Source organism: Pempheris klunzingeri, chromosome 16, assembly GCF_042242105.1.
Source record: "Pempheris klunzingeri isolate RE-2024b chromosome 16, fPemKlu1.hap1, whole genome shotgun sequence".
Taxonomy (NCBI): Eukaryota; Metazoa; Chordata; class Actinopteri; order Acropomatiformes; family Pempheridae; genus Pempheris; species Pempheris klunzingeri.
Genome location: NC_092027.1, coordinates 19,745,077 through 19,754,983, shown reverse-complemented (window position 1 = coordinate 19,754,983; position 9,907 = coordinate 19,745,077). Strand labels below are relative to the sequence as shown.

Here is a 9,907-nt window from a genome sequence, read left to right as displayed (position 1 = left end):
TGATTGAGGGACAGCCCACTCTACCACTGAGCCACAGCCGCCCCTATGTGAATGTGAAGCTGATCCTGTCTCTTCTCTGAGGTGGTGACGTCTGGGTGTGGTTTGGCTCCGCCTGGCTCCAGGCTGACGGGCTCTGACTGGAGCTCCAATGTGGAGAACAGAGAGAAGCCCGCTGCCTGGGCTCATCCTGACTGTGACTGCTCCAAACTGACTCCAAGTTTTATTGTAACGTTATTAGTTCAACTCCTGTCAGCGATCCAAGGGACCATCAAAGGATTCACCCTCCTCATGAGGGAGCAGGTGGCTGCATACAGCACTTAACTCCACACTCTGTTTGACAGTCAGCCGAATGATGAGGATGAGACACATCACGTCTAGTTTGATCTTCAGCGCCGGTCTGATGATGGGATTTCTCTCCCTGCGCTTTCTGTTGGACTCGAACTTTCCACCGGAACAACCCGAGACGGAGGACAGGCGTGAAGAAAGTAGTGCGCAGCGTGTGCACACAGGTAGGCACATGCGCCCGAACTAGAGGCATCGGGTCGTCTTTGCAATAAAAGAGTTCCTCTTGGCTTCGACTGTGTCCTTTGAAAAGTCATTTGTAAAACTGGAGAAGAAGCCACGCTACAGAAATCAGTGCATTTAGTCTCCATTTAGTTTGGAGACGTCAAACAGGTTTCATGAGTCCGGGCGAATGACTATTATTGACTATACCCCCCCCCCAACTTCCTCATGAATACAAGAATAACTACGAGTTCAAATGATCTTGAATCTGTTCAGATTGTTGTATTTCTACGGTGCGTAAATGATGGATGCACACTGTACATTCACTGCGCACTGTGCGCACTGTGCGCAATGTGGCACGTCAGCTTTACACCTCTGTGCCCAAACCGGTGAGCCTTACCCAGCTCTTTCTTAGTTCTCATGTAGAGTAGTTATTTTTCCTGATAGATGCTGTTTGAGTTTGGAAATTTCTTAGAATTTTCACCTGATAGCGGAGTAAAACTTCCTCTTAGTTGGCCTGAGAGTTTGGGGAAACTTTCAGTTTTGTAGCACAATTCCCTTTCAAAACCCACGGTTTCACAGTGGGATTCAAAAGTTGGAGCTGTCAGGAATTCATGACAGCAAGATTGCATTCATACTATCCCAACAGAGACTGCGGTTGATTCTAGCTGTGCTCTTCCTGCTCTAGTTTCTCGTGCTTGTTGCTGCACTGGCAACCATTGGTGGAAGATGTATTCAGGTCCTTCATCCCACTTAATAAAGACTGCCAGTCAACAATGGAAAATACTTAATTCCAAGGAAAAGTTGATAGTTGTTGAAAGTATTCAAAGATGTGACTGTTAATCACACCACTGAGTAGGCATACACACTTACACAGGAACGTAATGTGACTGTTTGAACCCAAACCATCACCTTTTCCTGAGAATAAGTCAATCACATGTTTATTATTGTTACCATGGCGCCAAAGGTCTGGCACGCCTGTCAGATGTATACGACTCATTGTTGTGTATGTCGTTTTGGGAGTGTTGATAGCAATAGATGATCTGCACCTCGTGGCCCAGCGGTAGGCGCAGCAGGCCCTGTCCAAAGCATTGTAATGGTACTGATAACATCTGATAGCTGGTCATTTAATGGGCTGATAAAAGTCACAGCAAAAAGGACTTGGCTCCTGTGACTGACATATTATAATAACAGTAAGACTCTTTATTTATACAGCACTTTTCTTAACAAGGTTACAAAGTGCTTTACAGAAAAGAGCAGATTAAATACCAAGAACAAGAACAGGAAAGGAGAGAAAAAAGAAGGACAACAACAACAGAGGGATGACCGGTTTAATCTTTAACAGTGCACCGTGTTTTAAAAGCTCATGCTGAATAGTAACTAATGTAGTAATTACAGCTGTCAAATAAATGTGGCAGAGTAGAATGTATTTCCCTCTATAAATAACGCTATGGAGTATAGTCACATAAACTGGAAGTACTCGAGTATTTTGTGCTCAACTACAGTATTTGAGTATATGTACTTAGTTACTTTCCATCTCCTCTAGAGGCTCCTACTGAAGGGTCAGCAGACAAGCACAGTGAAGGAGGTGTGGAAGTGAGCAGCTCACAGCTGGGCAGTAGAGGTGGATTTCTACTCATTCATTAGATTTCTATCCATTTTTGGATCTTGCTCTGATTGGTACTTTTTTTTTGCAATTATTGGATACTTTGATCACTTCAAATCATTTTTAACTATATGAGAAAATTTATATTTTTTTTAAACATAAAATCTGTCTGGCAGGTAATTAGCAACTATAGCTATCGAATATATTGCAGTAAAATGGTAAAAATTTGCCTCTGAGATGTAGTGGAGTGGCACAACATGGAAATACTTTACTTCAATAAATGTCCTGAGTCACTTTCCACCTCTGTCCAAAGCACCGTCTTTGTTTGACTCTCTAGAATGCAGTTTTACACAGAACAAAGAATGAGGCCCGTGCACAACCTCGGCCAGTGTGTATTATCCTGAGATTCTGGTTTAGCAGGTCAGCTGCAGGCCAACGAGAGGCTTTGTAATCATGTCAGATACTGTCAGGGGACTTGGCAGTAGACACACCCTCCACACATGCCCTTATGGTCTTGTAAAAAGCTGGTAAATGTTGCATGGGGGAAACATACGATAAATGATGTCACGGTTATGAGGACTGTGAAAATGGGTAAAGTGTAGTAATGTGGAGTTTAACCCTCCAGAGTCTTGGGGTAAAATGGCTGTTTTTTTTACTACTTTTCATTTTACCTTTGTGTTTCCCATTAAAACTGTTTAGCTTGCTTTCTTTGTGTTTGTGTCTTTGACGCAGACGGGCGGTCCGAAACTCTGAAGAGTTAAAAAAAAAAGCCAAATGTTGAACTGGGGAGTATTTTCACTAACTGATTTCAGGAAACATTAGAATTTCGTCTTTTTTCTCTTACATGCAAAGAATTCCTGAAACGTTGGATCTCTCTCTTAATTAAGGAGATTGGTTTAGACCTGCTCTTTATGGAAAGCATCTTGTTATGAATTGGCGTAATATAAATAAAGATTGAATAAAATGAATAAATGAATAAAAACAGGCTAGCTGTTTAAAGCTGAAGACAGTTGACTAGAAATGATCTCAAATGCAACATGTTCTCTCTGTCTTCTATGATCGAATGATCCTAAGATCCTACGATCCTAAGATCCTATGATCCTATGATCCTAAGATGCTAAGATCCTATGATCCTAAGATCATACGATCCTAAGATCCTATGATCCTATGATCCTAAGATCCTAAGATCCTATGATCCTATGCACCCATTTAGGTTTTTGTACAGGTTCTGATTTATCTTTTGAGTGCTAATAGTTGTATAGGAATAAATCCTGCACACTATCAATAACTTGCGCTCATTTTATTTACAGTGTTTTTATTCTGCCTTTCATCAGGTCCAATTCAAGAATTCAATTTTAATGTACAGGATTGTTGCCCAGTCGGGTGTTTTATGATCTGACCCACCTGTCTGAGACTTTCTGGAGTGTTAGTGACATTTGTTGCTTCTTGGACTCTGATGGTAAAGGATAACTGCACTATTTTTAAAACTGGGCTCTATTTTACATATTTTGGTGTCTAAATGACTAGAGGATAAAAAAAAAAGTGTTGGAATTAGTCCAGTAGATCACCTCAGGTGGCAGCAGCAAAATGGGCTGCGGGGACTGCAACGTAACCCTTTGGGACAACTGCACCTGATCAGAATATGTCCACTATAAGTGCTGACAGGCTCACATTGTTATTCTAAGTATCTAAGGATCTCTACAGATATAGAACTTCTGGTTTATCAGTTAGTTTGCTTGTGTTATTGTGTGTTACACAAAAATTGTGGATATGAACTAAGCCTTAAAAACACCAAAGCCACACAACCGCACAAACAAACCAACCAATGGAGGCAGAGGTTAGACCAGCAGCTCCCATGATCTTCCGAGTAAAATCAAAGAGAGCAATGTAATGGCTGTTTCTGGTTAAACAAAAAGGAAAAACTTGAAGTGTACATACTGTGATCAGGTGCAGTCGCCCCAAAAGATTACATCAACGGCTGTGATCTACTGGACCAATTTCAAAACTTTTCGTAGCTCCCAGTGCAGATGTGCAGATAGGACCCAGGTTTGAAATGTCTATGCAACACATCTCTGATACTTGGCTTCTAAATTCCTCTAGGTGAGAACAAGAGCTCAGCAGCTAATTCCTCTCATACAACACGGATCTTATGCTGGATCATGACAGGGCCCAGCAACTTGGAATCCCGAACCAAGCACGTCAGGGAAACATGGGCCAAGCGCTGTGACAAAGTGCTCTACATGAGCTCTGCTAAGACTGACTTCCCCACTGTGGAGCTGAACGTGAGCGAGGGAAGGGACAACCTGTACTGGAAGACCATCCGAGCCTTTCAGCATGTCCACCAGCATCACCTGGACGACGCCGACTGGTTCCTGAAAGCAGACGATGACACCTTTGTGGTGGTAGAGAATCTACGCTACGTCTTGTCCAAATATGATACAGAGAAGCCGCTGTATCTGGGCAGAAGGTTTCACCCTTTCATCAAACAAGGCTACATGAGTGGAGGAGCGGGTTATGTCCTCAGTAAGGAAGCATTGAGAAGATTTGTCAAAGGGTTCAGTACTGGGGAATGTACCCACTTCTCTGCTATAGAGGACATGGCTTTGGGGAAATGTATGGAAACCATGAAGGTGGAGCCAGTAGACACCAGAGACGTGAAGGGGAGACAAACATTTAATCCTTTTCCTCCAGACCATTACCTGGTCAGACAGCCCCCAAGGAAGCGGCCTTGGTATCTAATTTACGACTACTATACTCCAAAAGAGGTATGCTACACAGTGCACTACTTCCTCCATGTTTTACTGTCATGAAATGAGCACGGGGCACAGATGCCAGTAAGAAGTAAGAAGAAGAATTATCCCTGCATGGACAATTCCACACCTCACTATTTACATCCAGCGCCTCAACAAGAGGAACTGTGTTTTATTCTAGAGAAGTGGTTCGAGTAATGTAACCTTCTTTACATTCTTCAGGTCCAAGCCTGTAGCTTTCTGTTTCACCTCAGGAAGTCATCACGAGTCATGAAATGACAACAAAAATTGAAGTTGCTTGGACAGTGTTGAAATCCACTGTGTACTTATGTACTGTATCAGTACAGTACAGTATGTGAACCCAACATCATCCAACATTCTTCCTGCTGTCTGAGCACACAACCTGAGCTGTAACTGTACTAACCTCTCTCTCTCTCTCTCTCTCTCTTTCTTCAGGGTCCAGATGCCTGCTCAGATTTTGCTGTGTCCTTTCACTACATTCATGCTGTCCAGCAGTATGTTTTGGAGTACCTGACGTACCATCTGCGGCCATATGGATACAAATACAGATTCAATCCTGATGAAAAACCTCAACTTAACAGCACAACTGAGTCCACATAAGATGTTGCCTGCATGACAGCCTTTGCACTAACTGGTAACTGATACTGGCAGGTATCAGAGCCACGCTTATAGTTTTCTTTACCATTCCCTCCACCTACTTATGCCTAAGTAGTCCTGCCAAGGTTAGAGTTCAACCAGAACTGTCTTTCAAAAGGTGAACACAAAATTCAGGCAATAATATTTATTGGGGAGGACAAGTACAGAAGCTCAGCAACAGCAGATGGTCAAAAGGTCAGCAAATGGTCATTTAAACATCAGCTAACGTGATGAAGGGTAAATGTCATTAGTCACATAAATGTTAGGAAGCTCTCAGCTTGAGCATGCAGCCAAAGATCATAAGAAGGTCTCTTTCAGGTTCTCTGGGGCAGGTACAGGTGCATCGCTGGGGGTTTCAAGATAGAAGATGTGTTTTTAGGTGGAATTGACCAAACCATGACGTTGATGCGCATGTTTCAAAATTCAGCCAACAAAGTGCTCTGCAGCAAACACACAGGGACACTTCAGGGCTACACTAAATCTCAGGAAGTGCGTCCTTCTTTGGGAAAACATCAGTTTACAATCTGTGCTGAAGTTGCCAGAAAAAGCAGTCGGCACAGTTTGTGTGCACACTATACTATAAAGTTGTGGCATCAGAGCAGCAGTGTTTCCGCTCTGTAGCCTGTTACCTGTTTAACAAACACCTGCACATGCACCTGCCTTCTGTATTTATACTGTGGACAGTGTGCTTTTAGAGATACACAAACTACAGTATGTCTATTAACAGAATGCCTTCATGTTATTTATTCATTATTTGCGTCTGTATTTATTGATATTCTAATTGGGAAGCTATTACTGAATACAGCAGAATATGATTATGTGATTATGGTGTTTTTTGAACACTGGAAATTATTTATTAGGCTAAATGTTTCAAGGAAAACTGAAATGGTGGAACTCACATCAAACCCGATGCTCAGGAAAGTCTCACGTGTGACTGAATGGAGTGACGATAAATGATGTCAGAAGTGTTTCTTGCTGACAGACAGACAATAATAACAAACAATAATACAGTTGTCTGTGCTTAACTTAGCATAAAGAGTGGAAACGGGTAAGCGCTGGCATGGCTATGTCCTATTGGTCACTAAATGTGCCGACCAGCACCTCTAGAATTCACTAATTATGTTGCAGTGTTACTGGGTTTAAGGTGTCGGACTATTTCTTGGTTGGGAGCAGTAACTTGGTAAAGTCTCCGCCGATTGCCTGGCAACCTCACTAGGCCGACAGGACGCGAGGAATTTTTTGCTCCTGGCCAAGAAGTAGTCTGCTGCGTAGGACCCAGTAAGACATCAACTCGTCACTTTCCCCCTTCAGTTTCTGCGTGGCTGCTGATTGGAGCTGCTCTAAATTTAATCTCCAATTTGAGGCGTTCTGGTGGAAGCAGGGTTTTAAACCCCCATAATCACAGCAACTAGTTTGCTGAATGTTTTTTTTCCTACAATGGCAAAGTCACGTCACGTCCCGCCTCGACTCAGCCTTCGGTTGGCTGTGACCCTGATATTGTTACCCTAACCCTGGCCATGCCACTCCCCACGCCTAAACCTTACCAATCAAAATGTTTGTTTGCTGTGACATGATGAGTCATGCTTAGGAAAGAAGATTGGGCCTGTAGTTTGCTTCTGGGTGAGGAGTTTTTGTTGCCTGTCCTCCCTGCTTCTCTCTACTTGTGCTGTTTCTCTGCCACTAAATTGTCACAATCTCCTCATTTTGTTGCAGTCTGTGTAAGAAGCGAGACACAGCCGGAGATTTTAGATCAACTACATGTACCAGCTGTGTGAACTCATGTCAGATCGTATCACTCACTTTTATAAAGGATTATTGAAATGGGAATTTTTTTTTTTAAGAAATTATATTTTATTTATTGAAAAAAGTTTCTTTTGTTTAACTACCATGTTCTAAGTTTACTGTTCCTTCTGGCACTTTTACATTGTTAAACAATAAAACAGTATATTTCACAGTCAAGTGTGTCTCTTTCCATACAACATTCATCATAATGGAGGTTAATGGATTTTGTTAAGATCAACTAAAACAACTAGATCTTAAAAAATGAACACGGAAGTAGCTACAATATTATGCGAAAATACCTCAGACAGGTTAAGAATAAACAGCGTGTTTAGTAACCTAGATGCTCTTAAGGACACCTACAAACACTGACCCACAGAAACAATATAGAACAAGACAAATCCCAGAATTGAATACCCTAAAATGAAACTGTTATATACACTGTTGGCCCCATGAACTACATCTGTAATTACAGTAAACAACTAGACTATATTCACATTGCAGGTGAAAGCGCCTTAATTCTGATGCTCTTCTCATGCTGTAGTTTAGTCATCACATACTTCGTACAGCAAAATGCTGTTGCTGTGGCAACTAAAGCAAGTGGTTGCCACTGAAATATGTAAATACCATTTTTTTTCTCTCCTGCACCAAGCTGCATGGAATAAATCGAATTCGCTGACTGTGTTGTTTGAACGCTGTACCGAGAAGAAGAAGAGGCTCTGGTTGCTTTGGCTGACACTCCCCTGTGCTCGTTTGCTGCTCTTGTTTAAACATTAAATCAGAACAACAGGCTTTTATGCAGAGGGCTATTTCTTGGCTAAGACTGGAACTATTCCAGCATGGTTGCCTGTTCCCTTTTTTTTTTCATGCTAAGCTAAGCTAACCAGCTGTAGATGAAGCAGACATGAGAGTAGTATAGATTCTCTTATCCACTGTCATTTCAGGCAAGAAAGTAAACAAAGGCATTTCACAAAATGTCAAACTGTTCCTTTAAAGACACAATCTGTGATCTGAAACGTTAATACTCTGGTTTGTAGAGACACTGAGTATTTCACTATCTGGGGTTTTTTGTGCACCATCGGCTCAAAGATCAGTTTGCAGCCTTTGTTTCAAAGGAGGAAGTAGCACCGTTTCTGGCTGAACTGACTGAATAATGTTGACATCTATGAGGAATTCGGACAATGAAGGAAAACAGACACCGGTGGAAGGTTGTTCTGTCCTGGCTGGGCTGCTGTGCTTCTCTACAACTGATATTAAACGGACACCAGTGTTCTCTTTTATTTGCAAAGGTCTGTCTTTGTAATAGGTGATGATATTAAATGACTGATTAAAAGAGGGTGACAGAGTATTAGGGCCACTGTAAAACCAGATACTGCAAGAATAAAGTCATAATTTAAAAGTCACAATGGTGTGACAATAAAGCTGTAATATTATAAGAGAACTTATGTTACACGTAAGTTACATTTATCTCCGATGAATGCTGAATCATTATACTTTGGGACACTGAAGTAATAAATATTATGACTTTTGTCCAGTAAGACTATCATGTCATTTGTTGAAATATAACATTTCTTGCAAAATTACATCTAATCCGAAACATATAACTACAGTTTTATCACGTCTCTTGTTTTGGAGGTTAGAAAAAGCACATCTTAACATTTTTTCCTCATAAAATTACAACTATACAATTGTAATTTGACATTTTTCTCAAACATTACAACTTTTTCTCCCGCCAGTGTCCATAATAAAAACACTTTTAAAAATAATTCCCATATTAACTCATTTCCTTAGTATTGCATATAATATTGGGATATTCATCATTTACATCTATTCTATTCTATCTCATGTCATGTTATAGTAAGTAAGTGAAGAAGATGAATGTGATGGCTTGCAATTCATTAGTTAAGTACAATGAACTAGTTAACTGGGCCAGTTAATAACCAGCTTTGAGATACTAGATACCCAGGATGTAGTCAGATTGACAGGAAGCAGGCGGTGGGTTTACAGCCCGTTGGCATTCCCCTCTATCTGTGTGTTGCTGTTTTCAAAGTCCCTTTGGTTACAGCTTACAACTTTTACTGATAAAAGACAAACATAACTTGATAACGTTATTAAACCGACACCGCGGACGCGTGCGTGGAGTGGAACAGAACGGTAGATCGGTCGAGTCAATGGCGACTGCCGATGGCCATGTCAGAAGATCGGGCATGAGAGTCTCTGCTTTTCTAAGGCGTGTTCACTTGACATGATCATCTGTGATATCATCTTAGTGAAGTTCAGCAGAGCTACATACAAGCTGTTCAATTGTCTGTCCTGCAGGCTTCACCTGCACAGCACCAAAGATCATGTTCTGTTTTTTATCAGTAAAAGTCCAATCACATAGTGGACATAATGTACATGTGCCTGTTTCTATTGTGAGGATGTAGCCATTTTAATGCCAGGGATCGCCCACCCACATGCACGCCTCCCCACGGAAATGAGTTCCCCCCCGACACTATTTTGCGAGGGCACCGGGCAGGAGCATTGCTTCATCCTGAGCTACTCAGCACCACTCAGAAGATGGTTGTGATGGTTTAAAAAAAAAAAAATACAGACAAGAGCACCAGAGCAT

At 41.6% G+C, this 9,907-nt stretch overlaps 1 protein-coding gene across 1 annotated transcript; it reads left to right on the top strand.

Moving 5' to 3' along the window:
- Positions 1 to 358: 358 nt before the first annotated feature.
- Positions 359 to 5,508, top strand: c1galt1a (core 1 synthase, glycoprotein-N-acetylgalactosamine 3-beta-galactosyltransferase 1a). Its single transcript, XM_070846924.1, has 3 exons — positions 359 to 509; positions 4,211 to 4,875; positions 5,317 to 5,508. The coding sequence occupies exons 1-3, from the start codon at positions 359 to 361 to the stop codon at positions 5,479 to 5,481; spliced, it is 981 nt and encodes a 326-aa protein (XP_070703025.1). The 3' UTR covers positions 5,482 to 5,508.
- Positions 5,509 to 9,907: the final 4,399 nt, after the last annotated feature.

Bases quoted from the DNA above. Each gene is read 5' to 3' on its own strand.
- c1galt1a (XM_070846924.1), top strand. From the start codon at position 359: ATGAGACACATCACGTCTAGTTTGATCTTCAGCGCCGGTCTGATGATG. The intron at 510-4,210 runs GTAGGCACATGC...AAATTCCTCTAG, and splicing joins TGCGCAGCGTGTGCACACAG to GTGAGAACAAGAGCTCAGCA. The intron at 4,876-5,316 runs GTATGCTACACA...CTCTTTCTTCAG, and splicing joins ACTACTATACTCCAAAAGAG to GGTCCAGATGCCTGCTCAGA.